The sequence below is a fragment of the Muntiacus reevesi genome, chromosome 10 (assembly GCF_963930625.1).
Source record: "Muntiacus reevesi chromosome 10, mMunRee1.1, whole genome shotgun sequence".
Taxonomy (NCBI): Eukaryota; Metazoa; Chordata; class Mammalia; order Artiodactyla; family Cervidae; genus Muntiacus; species Muntiacus reevesi.
This window is the reverse complement of record NC_089258.1, coordinates 32,594,252-32,606,853: the sequence shown is the minus strand read 5'-3', so window position 1 is coordinate 32,606,853 and position 12,602 is coordinate 32,594,252. Positions and strand designations below refer to the sequence as shown.

General features: G+C 39.2%; 1 protein-coding gene across 2 annotated transcripts in view; it reads right to left on the bottom strand.

Annotated features, from left to right (window-relative positions):
- Positions 1–5,356: 5,356 nt before the first annotated feature.
- The window catches only part of HSDL2 (hydroxysteroid dehydrogenase like 2), a 50,824-nt gene continuing 43,578 nt past the window's right edge, over positions 5,357–12,602 (bottom strand). For both annotated transcript variants that reach the window (XM_065947164.1, XM_065947165.1), the window contains exons 10-11: positions 11,874–12,002; positions 5,357–6,067 (exon numbers count right to left, since the gene is read on the bottom strand). In XM_065947164.1, coding sequence (XP_065803236.1) covers positions 5,955–6,067; positions 11,874–12,002 — 242 coding nt within the window. In that variant the 3' untranslated portion in view covers positions 5,357–5,954. The remainder of the gene's footprint in view (positions 6,068–11,873; positions 12,003–12,602) is intronic.

Below are 12,602 nucleotides of genomic sequence, written 5' to 3'. Positions count from 1 at the left end.
GGTCTCCGCTGCCCCTCGGAGCCCTGGACAGCTGCACCCTAAAAGCCAGGATCAGACCTTGCAAGACACTCCGTTGGTCAGGCGTGTGACACCTGTTTTAACGCGCTGAGTGGAATCGCCCCTACACCCAGGCATTGGCAAGAATACCTCCCATCGACAGATGTGCAACCCGCAGTCACGCTGCGCGGTGGAAGTTTCTAATCCAACTACAACCACACGCACCCATCCCGTGGAGGGAGCCGGATCTCTGAATAACACCTAAAACACACTAAAACCGGGGAAGCAATACAGTAACACCACCTACACACCTGGGCAACAGGGAGGTAAGGCTGGACCACGTGCCTTCCACCTTTATTTTATCCAGCAAGCGTGCACGTACTGTGTGCTTGGGGCTCACACTAAGTGCTTAGCGAATACTGATTTACTTAATCCTAAAGATGCTACGAAGTGGGTGGGGTTAGCACTGCCGCTTTGTAGAGGCGACACAGAGATCTTAGAAATCAGCCCAAGATCAGAGTAGCTGGGCTACTCTGATGCATCCAAGTAGTGTGCCTCCGTGCTTTTCTCTTCCTACAGCCCTGTCTCCAAAGTAATAATAATGATAATAAATAGCGTTTAAAGCACATCTGGTTAGCTATATGTAGTGCTCACATACTGACCTCATCCCAACTGTGACAGGGAAGCCGCAGGCCCTCCTCCGTGAGTCAGGTGAGGGGAAAGAATATGAATGAGCAGAAAAAGAGAGTAACTTCCGCACAAAGGAAAAAGGATTTGTAACATCTTTGTCTGTCAACATTCCTCCTGGTCAAGGCTGAATTTAAAAATCTGTCAAAAATTTTGATAATGTGTCCAAAGAAGCCCCGATTAATTGCCACGTGTTTCAAATACATAATCCTGTGGAAAAATTGAAACCCTCTGCACTGTTGGTAGGTATGTAAAATGTGTGCAGCCACAATAGCAAAGGGAAGTTCCTCAAAAAACTAAAAATGGGGGCTTCCCTGGTGGTCCAGTGGTTCAGACTCCATGCCCCCAGTGCAGGGGCCCTGGGTTCGATCCCTGGTTGGGAAGCTAGATTTCCACATGCCGCAACTAAGACCTGGCACAGCCAAATAAATGAAAGACACACAAAAAGTAACTTCCAAAAAAAAAAAAAAACCAACAACTAAGAATGGAATTACTATGTGAACCAGCATTCCCACCTCTGGGTATATACTCAACAGAATTTGAAGCAAGACCTTGAAGAGGTGTCTGCAACCCATGTTCACTGCAGCATTATCCACAACAGCCCAGAGGTAGAAGCAGTCCAAAGTGTCCATGGATGGATGAATGGATAAACAAAATGTGGCAGATACATATGGTAGAGTATTATTCAGCCTTAGAAAAGAAATCCTGTCTCATGCTACAGCATAGATGAACCTTGAGAACACTACACCAAATGAAATAAACCATTCACAAAAAGGACAAATACTGTATGATTGCACTTGTATAAGGTACCTAGAGTTGTCAGAATATGGAAACAGAGTATTATGGTGGATGCCAGAGACCGAGGAGGGGAATATGGAAAGTTACTGTCCCATGAGTATAGAGTTTTAGTTTTTCAAGATGAAAAAGTTTTAGAAATCTGTTATACAACAGTGTCAATATAATTAAACCACTGAACTGTACGCTTAAAATGGTTAGAAGAATAAATTTTATATTATTTGTTTTTATCACAATGTACTTTTTAAGTGCAGTCCCACTTGTTTCAAGGATATTTCCATCTTGATGAGTTTGTTAAAATAATGCAGGCTTCCAGCTATGATGAGGTACTTGGTTGAACCAAGTAACTCTCCCACAAAAAAACTATAAAACGTGCATTAAAAAAAAAAAAAAAAAAAAAGGCTGTATAAATCCATTATATAGCAACCACTCAGGCAGCCAAGGGTTGAGAGTCCCAAGAACCCAGCAAGAAGGGAAACACACTGAAGTGAATACTCCATCCTCAGCCACCTTTCCTTCTCAGAGCTTTGTTGATTTGTGTCTAGAAGTATAGAAATCACACAGAGGCACCCTAGTGCTTTCAACAGTCTGATTGGACTGGAGATACAAATTTTGGAGATCAGGTCTATCAGGGCAGCTTGGACTTGAGAGGCTAAGGTTCCAGAAGAAAGGCAATCACAGTAAAAGGAGTCAATCATTCTACATACCACTTCACCTCAAAGTATTTGCTGATTCCTTTTGACTCATTGGAAAAGACCCTGAAGCTGGGAGGGATTGGGGGCAGGAGGAGAAGGGGACGACAGAGAATGAGATGGCTGGACGGCATCACCAACTCAATGGACGGGAGAAGGGGACGACAGAGAATGAGATGGCTGGACGGCATCACCAACTCAATGGACATGAGTTTGAGTAAGCTCTGGGAATTGGTGATGGACAGGGAGGCCTGGCGTTCTGCGATTCATGGGGTCAAAAAGAGTCGAACAGGACTGAGCGACTGAACTGAACTGAACTGAACCTGTTCATGGAAGGGTCAAGAAGTTAGGAAATAAAGCAGAAAGCAGTTTGTTAAGAGAAAAAAAAATCTAAGAAATCTTTGGCCATCTCCTGGTTGTTGTATCACTGGTAAGAGAATAAAAAAAGTTATTGAAAGGGCAAAAGTATTTGCAAATACCTGAAAATGACATATATCCTGAATATATATCAGTTCAGTTTAGTCGCTCATTCGTGTCCAACTCCTTGCAATCCCATGGACTGTAGCACGCCAGGCTTCCCTGTCCATCACCAACTCCCGGAGCTTACACAAACTCATGTCCATCGAGTCGATGATGCCATCCAACCATCTCATCCTCTGTTGTCCCTTCTTCTCCCGTCTTCAGTCTTTCTCAGCATCAGGGTCTTTTCCAATGAGTCAGTTCTTCACATATATAAAGAGCTCCCAAAAGTCAATAATAAAAACAAACAATGGAATATAATGTGGGCAAAGAGTTGAGCAGACACTTCATCAAGAAGATATACACATGTCAAATAAGCACATGTAAAGTGACTCAGATGGTAAAGAATTTCTGCAATGCGGGAGACCTGGGTTCAATCCATGGGTTGGGAAAATCCCCTGGAGGAGGGCATGGCAACCCACTCCAGTATTCTTGCCTGGAGAATTCCCACGGCAGAGGAGCCTGGTGGGCTACAGTCCATGGGGTCACAAAGAGTCCAACACGACAGAGCAACTAAACACAGTAAAGATGCTCAATTGCAGCAGAGATTTTGAAGTTAAAATACAGTGAGATACCAATACATACTTACTAGAATGGCTAAAATTTTAAAGACTGAATATATCAAGTGTTGATGAGCGTGTGGAGGAATGAAATCCTATACATTACTGAAATGTAAAAATAGTACAACCGATTTGGAAAAAAGTCTGCAATTTCTTAGAAAGTTCAATATACAGATACCATATGATCCAATCATTTCATACCCAAGAGAATACAAGAACTCGGTACATGAATATTCATATCAGCTTTAATTTTAATAGCTAAAAGCTAGAAACTACCCAAATGTCTATCAACAGGTAAATGGATAAACAAATTGTGGTATATTCCTATAATAACAAACTACTTAGCAGTAATAAGAAGGAATTAACTATTGATACAGATAACGACAAGAGTAAATCTCAAAGTAATTGTGCATATTGAAAGAAGTCAAACAGAAAAGAATATATACTGTATGATTCCATTAAAATAAAATTCAAGAAAATGCAAACACTTGTGTCCTCACTTGGTGAAAGGGATCAGCTCACTCTCTGGGGCCTCTTTTATAAGGGCACTAATCTTTATCATGAGGACTCCCACCCTTGTAACCCGTGGTAAAGAAACCCACCTGCCGATGCAGGAGATATAAATAAGAGACGTGGGTTCAGTCCCTCCATCAAGCATCACTGAAAAATACCCTGATGCTGAGAAAGACTGAGGGCAGGAGGAGAAGGGGGCAGCAGAGGATGGGATGTTGGATGGCATCATTGACTCAATGGGTATGAGTTTGAGCAAATCTGGGAGATAGTGAAGGACAGAGAGGCCTGGTGTGCTGCAGTCCACAGCACACAGTCGCAAAGAGTCACGACTTAAGAGCCTGAACAGTGAACAACAACAAAAAGTAGGAGCATTTAAAAATAAGTTTTGCTTTTTTTAAAGAAAGAAATGAAACGAAGCATGACCTTATGTGACTGTCCCAGGTACAAAACCTTCCTGTGTTCTATAGACTTCATGCAGCCTCCTTGACCTTTACTGAATTACAAAGGGCAGAGTCAAACGGTTGCTAATCAGAGAAGGGGAGGCGAGGCGCAGCAGTCAAGAAACAATAGTGACTGGTGGTCCAGTAGTTAGGACTTCAACTTCCAATGCAGGGAGTTCAGATTTGATCCCTGGTTGGGGTGCTAAGATCCCACATCCCTGGAGGCCAAAAAACTAAAACATATACCAGAAGCAATATTGTAACAAATTCAATAAAGACTTTAAAAATGGTCCACATAAAAAAAAAATTCTTAGAAAAATAAGGAATAGAGCAATCTTGGGGCAGGGTCCTGGTTCCTCCTCAAGGGATGCATGTGTAACAATTCCTTTGATTTTACTGCTGGAGCTAAGGCCCCCCCCACCAACCCCTAGGTGGAGGATGGCTAACTTCAGGCTGAGATCAAGGTTTCTGAAACACCTCCCTGTTACCTCACTACCAACTAATCAGAATAAAGTCACACACCCTGCAGCCCTCACCTCAGATTTTGCCATTTAAAAACTTCTCCCTGAAGATAATCAGGGAGTTTGGGTTTGCTGAGCATGAGCCACCCATTCTCTTCGTTTGGTTGGCCCTGTAATAAACCTTTCTCTTCTCCAAACGCCAATGTTTCCACTGTGTGTCAGGCACAGGAACTTGTGTTTGTAACATAAATACAAGCGAACTATTGTATTACTTTGCTAGAACTACAATATCAAAATGCCACAAACTGGGTGGCTAAAGCAACAGAAATTTCTTACGCTTCTGGAGACTCGTCTGGATCAAGGCAGCAGTAGGTTCGGTTCCTCCTAGGCCTCCCTCCTGGGCTTGCAGATGCCTGCCACCTTGCTCGCCCCACATGGCCATTCCTCTGTGCCTCCTTGGCTTCTGCGTCGTGGCCAAATCTCCTCTTACAAGGATACCAGTCGGAACGGATTATGACCCACCCCAAAAGCCTGGCTTTAACTTAATCACTTGTTTAAATGCCTCTGTCTCCAAACACAGTCACATTCTAAGGTTCTCAGGGTTAGGACTTCAGTATATGAAGAGGGCATACCATTCAGCCCATAACCATCTATTTTAATATTCTCATTTCAAAACACTGCGACCAAGTGCATGCTTCAGGAAAGAAATTATTTTATTTTAGGATATCTTCACATAAAGTAGGATCTATATTGCAATTAGTTGAATTATATCAATAATATTTTCCTATAGGTAACTTACATGTAGAAAGGCAGTTAACAACATGAAAAAATGTTTTTAATTCATCTTCACAAATAGTATTTATTAAGTAGTCTATTATATGATTTCTCTGAAAATGCACTATAAAAGATCTTTAAAACAAATTTATAAACCTAAAATATCATTAGTATACAATCCTAAACTGAAAATTTTAAAACAGACTAGTTTCATTCTACATGGGAAGAAGATATGAAAAGAGTTAATGTTACTGTCTGACCCTGACTGATCACTAATAATACTTTTCCTAGAAGATGATGGTATATGAGATACAGGACTACTTAATGATGCTTATGTTTGGTTGGACAGTTGTTTTAATTACAATTTCAAATCTTATAGATACAGAAATTCTATTTTTTTCCCAGAACAAACATGAATATCCTTGTAATATAATAGGGATGACAAGAAACATTCAATTTTAACTGTTGAGCCCTTTTACTTTTTGAGCTTAGCAGTCAACATATTTTCTTTTCTCTTTATAGCTTGGAGTTCATCTGATTCATTAGCTTCTCCAATTTGATTGCCAGGGCCATGTTTCCTTTAATCTTCAATTTTCCTGACATGAATGCCATTGCTGGTTTTAGTTTCCCTAAAATGAGAAAATGAGAGCGGAAAAAGCAGCATTAATGCCCTTAGGGATATACCACTTCAAGAACATGCATTATAAAAAAGCATTTCTGAGTTCTATAAACCTCTAATGCACAGAAATTTCTTTTATATCATTTTTTTTATCAGTATCTTGGGAATCCCAACTCCTCGATTTAGATTTAACAGTATCTTATAATATGAGAGATAATATAAAAACAACAACAAAAGATGTCAAAAAGCTGAAGATGAAACATTTCTATGTTAGTTATACAACACTGAAGAATAGATGGCCTTCAAATGAGTTGTCATAAACAAATACTATTTATTTTAATTACTTTTTCAACCTTTACAGTTCATTAAAACTCTTAATATTTCAAATTTAGATTCAAAAACTGAAATGGCATAAATGAGTATAATATTTTTAACAAACGACAGTAAAAGTATAGTGTATGGATACAAAGTATGTCTCAACAGCATTTTAACCACAGAAATGCCAGAATATAAAATGGTGAGCATTAAAACAGAATTGTAGCTAATAATAACATATAATAAATAGAAGCTCCTGGAGGGAGAGAACTTTGCTTTTGCTTGCTGCTTTCACTCCGGAGTCTTCTCACCCTTAGGCTTCAGCTAAAACACTGCCCCTTGCTCTCTCACTCTATAGTAAAACCCACCATAGTCCTCAGCCCCACTCATGCACACACAGCGTCCAATCAACTTTACAGAGCTTTGCCTATAAACATGAATGGGCAGCAAATGGAGACAAATATCTTTGATATATATAGAGAGCACTCCAAACCAAAAACAGGTGAAAACAATTTGGGGGAAACAGAGACTGCAGGTGCAGGAAAAATGGAAAAGAAGGAAATAAACAAAATTCATGTCCTCATTGATAAGAGAAGCTGTAACAATGTATCAAGAACTGGATGCTGGAAGAAAGGGTCGGGGAGGAGGAGAGGCCCTGGAAAGGGAGAAAAAGAGGAGGGGATGAAATGCAGGAGAGAAAAGAGGAAGGAAAGGCAGGGGGAGAAACAGATGAAAGGGAACAGAATGGGGTAGAGTGAGGAAGACGGAAGGGGCAGTAAGAACAAGAAACAAACAGAAAACGTGAGTGAACTCTTGGAAGTTAATATTTTGATATATCAACAATATTAAACTACAATAGAAAGGAGACACCTGCAATCTTCTGGTCACAGCAGTCAGTCTCTATGGCAATACTCCTCCTCCCACTACTAAAAAAGCCTCTCTCCACAAACTGGTCCCCCCCATACACACAATAATCCTTTCAAATGAAGTCTCTCCTTACTATGTACCTATATATGTAAAGTGAAAGTCACTCAGTCATGTCTGACTCTTTACAACCCCATGGACTACACACTCCATGGAATTCTCCAGGCCAGAATACTGGAATGGGTAGCCTTTCCCTTCTCTACGGGATCTTCCCAACCCAGGAATCGAACACAGGTCGACTGCATTGCAGGCGGATTCTCTATCAGCTGAGCCACAAGGGAAGCTGAAGAATACTGGAGTGGGTAGCCTATGCCTTCTCCAGCGGATCTTCCCAGTCCAGGAATCCAACTGGGGTCTCCTGCATTGCAGACGGATTCTTTACCAACTGAGCTATCTACACATATATATGTGTGTGTATATATATATGTCAAGGAATACAAAGGAAAGAATAAAAAGGCCCTAAATGTGAGGTGATTTACATCAGAGATTTAATATTTCCTTCAGAATGTAAGAAGTGAGAAAACTGAGAACTATCAAAAAAGTAATATAAGATACATTCCCAAAGAGCCCATCAACTATCCAGGAAGATCAATGAAAAATGACCAGACCACCCAGGATCATTGTGAAGTTTCAGAACACTACGGAGAAAGAGACCAAAACTTTCCAAGTTTTGATTCCAAAACTTTCAGAAAGAGGAGGAGTCAATATAAAAGATTAAGAATAAAGAATAATATCAAATCCTCCATGGTAATCTTAGAAGATGGAGCAATGACTTCAAAATCCTAAGGGAAAATGAATTTCAACCAGGAAATCTCTACCCAGAAAATAATCAATTCCACTCTTGGGAATCAACCCAACAGAAATGAAAATATATATCTATACAAATATGTGTATGAAAATATTCACAGCCGCATTATTCATAATAGCCAAAAACTGTCTGAAAGTGAAAGTCACTCAGTTGTGTCTGACTCTTTGTGACTCCATGGGCTATACAGTCCAGGGAATTCTTCAAGACAGAATACTGGAGTGGGTAGCCTTTCCCTTCTCGAGGGGAATCTTCCCAACCCAGGGACTGAACCCAGGTCTCCCGCATTGCAGGCGGCTTCTTTACCAGCTGAACCACAAGTGAAGCCCAAGAATACTGGAGTGGGTAGCCTATCCCTTCTCCAGCAGATCTTCCCGACTCAGGAATGAAACTGGGGTTTCCTGCATTGCAGGCAGGATTCTTTACCGACTGAGCTATGAGGGAAGCTGTTTAAAACAACCCAAATGCCTGCCAGCAGGTGAGTGGATAAGTATGAGGTACACCCATATAATGGAATATTATTCAGCAATGAAAAGGAACTGAACTATTGACGCATGCTACAAAATGATGGATGAAGTAAAAGAAAATGAAAGACTATACACTGTTTAATTTCATTTATATGAAATGTTCAGAAACAGCAAATCTATAAACAGCAAGTCAGTGTGGGCTGGCTGAGCAGTAAAAAGGAATTGACTGCAAAAAGACAGGATTTTGGAGGGAGTTACAGAAATGTTCTCAAACTGGATTATAAGTGATGTTGTACAACCCTATAAATTTACTAAAAGTCATATACACTTAAAATGAGTGGATTTTTATGGTATGTAAGTTATACTTTAACAAAACTGTTCTGAAAAATACTACTAGTAAGCATAATTTTTATATGTGTGTGTGTGTGTGTGTGTGTGTGTGTGTGTTTGTGTGTGTATTTCTCCTCCCAAAATACTAATCAGGTAAATCTTGTACAATTTATTTTCTTTCTATGATAAAGCTTTACCATACAGTGGCCTCTACTGGCCAAAAGGAGAGATTTTTGATATTAATAACACATCCACTATATAGATTAGGTCACAGACATGGCTCTGGTTTCTTAAAGGAGAATGATTAGGATATAAGGCCTAAAGTGCACCAATTCAAAGGAAAGTAGATGGGATAAAGAGTAAGAATGAAAAGATAAGAAAGAGAAACAAAGCTTATCTGTTCCCAATCTGAACTGCTGCTATAAATGTTGTAAGAAAAAAAAAAAAAAAAAAAAAATATATATATATATATATATATATATAAATTACTCATTTAGCTGACTGACCTCCCCTGGTCAATCCAGGGGCACATTCACAGAAAGATATAAATGTAAAGTTCATTCTTACAAGTTTATTCTACATAAATAAAATGTAAATTAAAGAGGTCACTGGACTCTTTCTCCTCTGAAGGGCAAAATAGCATAATGATTTAGAAGAGCAAGAGCTTGGGAGTTAGCTTGGATTCTAACCCTAACTCCAACATTGATTCACCCACCAAGTGACTCTATTTTAATTCATCAATACCTCAATCTTTCTTTTTATAAAATGGAGAAAATCTTTTATCTGAAGCCATTATTGGGAATATTGCTTAACTCAACAGCAATCATATACATGTGAACTGTAACTACTTGTGAAATGACAATAATATTTTTTTAATTTTTAAAGATGTTTAAGTTCAAAATATTACATATTTATAAGGTTCAAAATCTCCAAAAATTTATTGAGCATCCAAAGCACTGTGTCTAAACCCTATAGGGAAACAGATTTTGAAATACTAAACAAACACTAAAGAAAACCATTAAAAATGATTACAAAGATAATTCTTTATTAACATTAAAAGATGTCATAATGTAATAAGTGAAAAAGGTTACCAAACAGTAGTAATGCTATAATCATGCTTTTATAAGCACACATACATATTTATATACATTCAAAATGTATATATATTTTGTATTTATAACATATCCACTATATAGATTAGGTCACAGACAAGGCTATGGTTTCTTGAAGGAGAATGCGTTTAAACCAAACAAATTTTGTTTAAACGTTAAACCAAAAATCAATTGATGAGCATTCTTCAGTAGTACAAGAAAAATATTTGTATTTACTTTCCTTATTCCTAAGCATATTTTCTAATTTTTGTACCACGAATATTTAGCATTAATGTTTAAAAAAGGGGGGGGGGTAGATGTTGAAGAGCCTCGATCATTAGTAACATCATACACATCAAACACAGACTGGCTCTGAGAGTATGTAGGCCATGAGCATCCCGGCCTAGAAATGGAAAACAAGACTTACACAGCACAGAGTACATGCTGACTGATCTTCAATTTATGAAGGTTAAAAGAGAATAAAGAATAACATTCATAACTCAAATGAATCTTTAGAATATTGAGGTTAAAATGTTATAATACTTTTGCTTAAAGTGCTACTACTTCAGTATTTGAGCTGGTGGCTCAGATGGTAAAGAGTCTGCCTGCAATGCAGGAGACCTGGGTTCAATCCCTGGGTCTTCCTGGGTTCAAACTGGCAATCCACTCCAGTATTCTTGCCTGGAAAATCCCATGGATGGAAGAGCCTGGCAGGCTACATACCATGAGGTTGCAAAGAGTAGGACACAACTGAGTCTATAAGTATATGTGTTAATTACCCATCTGGAGTTGTGTTACAGAGTAGAAAATAGAAAAGATTACACCAACATTTTTCTAGTACAATTAAAGATACAGAGGCAGAATAGAAAATTATGTACAAGCTTCTCTTGGTTATGGATTCTTCAGAAACAGGGTCACTGGGCCATGGGAGATGCCTACAGTTTCCTATTACAGTAGCTGGCAATATTGAAGCATGATCTTACTCTATAAATGAGCTGCAACTAAGTTCAGCACCTCCAGTTTCTAAGCTGTTATTGGAAATGGTATCTTAGTCCAATTGGCAGAAATGAAGTCTACCTAGGAGTTCTTCTGATTTATCTCTCAGTTCCCAACACTGTCTTAATAACTTTTCAGTCATGCAAAAAGAGTATTTTGACATCTGCTCCCCATTGTTGGATGAAGTAGAAGGGTCAGTAGAGGTAACGGTAAGAATCACCATTCCAAAACTATGTACTCTTCAAATCAACATAAATAGTCACTAAGACTGCACTGCTACAACATGTTTGAGTCTTGATTATTTGAAAAGGGATAAAGCAAAAATGTAAATGTAAAGCAGAATATTAAAAAGCAGAGACATTACTGACAAAGGTCCATATAGTCAAAGCTATGGTCTTTGCAGTAATCATGTATGGATGTGAGAGTTGGACTATAATGAAAGCTTAGCACCAAAGAATAGGTGCTTTTGAACTGTGGTGTTGGAGAAGACTCTTCAGAGTCCCTTGGACGACAAAGAGATCAAACCAGTCAATGGTAAAGGAAAGCGGTGCTGAATATTCTTTGGAAGAACTGATGCTGAAGCTAAAACTCCAATATTTTGGCCACCTGATGTGAAGAACTGACTCATTAGAAAAGACCCTGATGCTGGGAGGGATTGAAGGCAGGAGGAGAAGGGGACGACAGAGGATGAGATGGTTGGATGGCATCACCGACTTGATGGACATAAGTTTGAGCAAGCTCAGGGACAGGGATGGACAGGGAAGCTTGGCATGCTGCGGTCCATGGGGTCACAGAGTTGGACATGACTGAATGACTGAACTAAAAGCAAAATGTTAGAACAAAATTTTTCTTGAGCAATCAGTCAACTAGTAAAATTTAAAAACTCACCTGAAAACATTTTTACAAAATCATCAGTAGACATACTCATTACCACATCTGCCTGATCAGAAGGCTCTCCATATCCAACATTACCACCCTTGTTTTTAAGATCAAGAAACCATGTTCCACCATCTTCACCTACACAGAAAACAAAGATATAGAAATAAATTGTCAAAGAAGCTCTGTTGTTCTTAATAACTGTACAGTTAGAATAATCATACATAATGCTGTTACCCAGGTTGAAATTCCCAGGCCTCTATAAAATTCAATACTTAAGAACTTATTATGTGCCAGGCACTAGGCTAGACCCTGAAGACTCTGCAATAACATGGTTCACACAAAAGACTAAATAGAGGACAATGTGGAGTCAGGAAAGTCCAGCCAAAGTGGAGACTTAAAAGTTAGGTAAGAATTTGCTAGAAGAGGAACTGAAAAAGTACAGAAGATAGAAAGAAAGTGAATGATTGCCTCACATGAACTCATAAGGCAGTCCCTGTCTTTATCCTACAGGATATTCCATGGAAGGAGAATGGCATTAGGTTTGCATTTTAAATAGATCACCCTAACAGCAGTGTAGAGAATACAACATTCAGTTCAGTTCAGATCAGTCGCTCAGTCGTGTCCGACTCTTTGAGACCCCATGAATCACAGCACGCCAGGCCTCCCTGTCCATCACCAACTCCCGGAGTTTACTCAAACTCATGTCCATCAAGTCGGTGATGCCATCCAACCATCTCA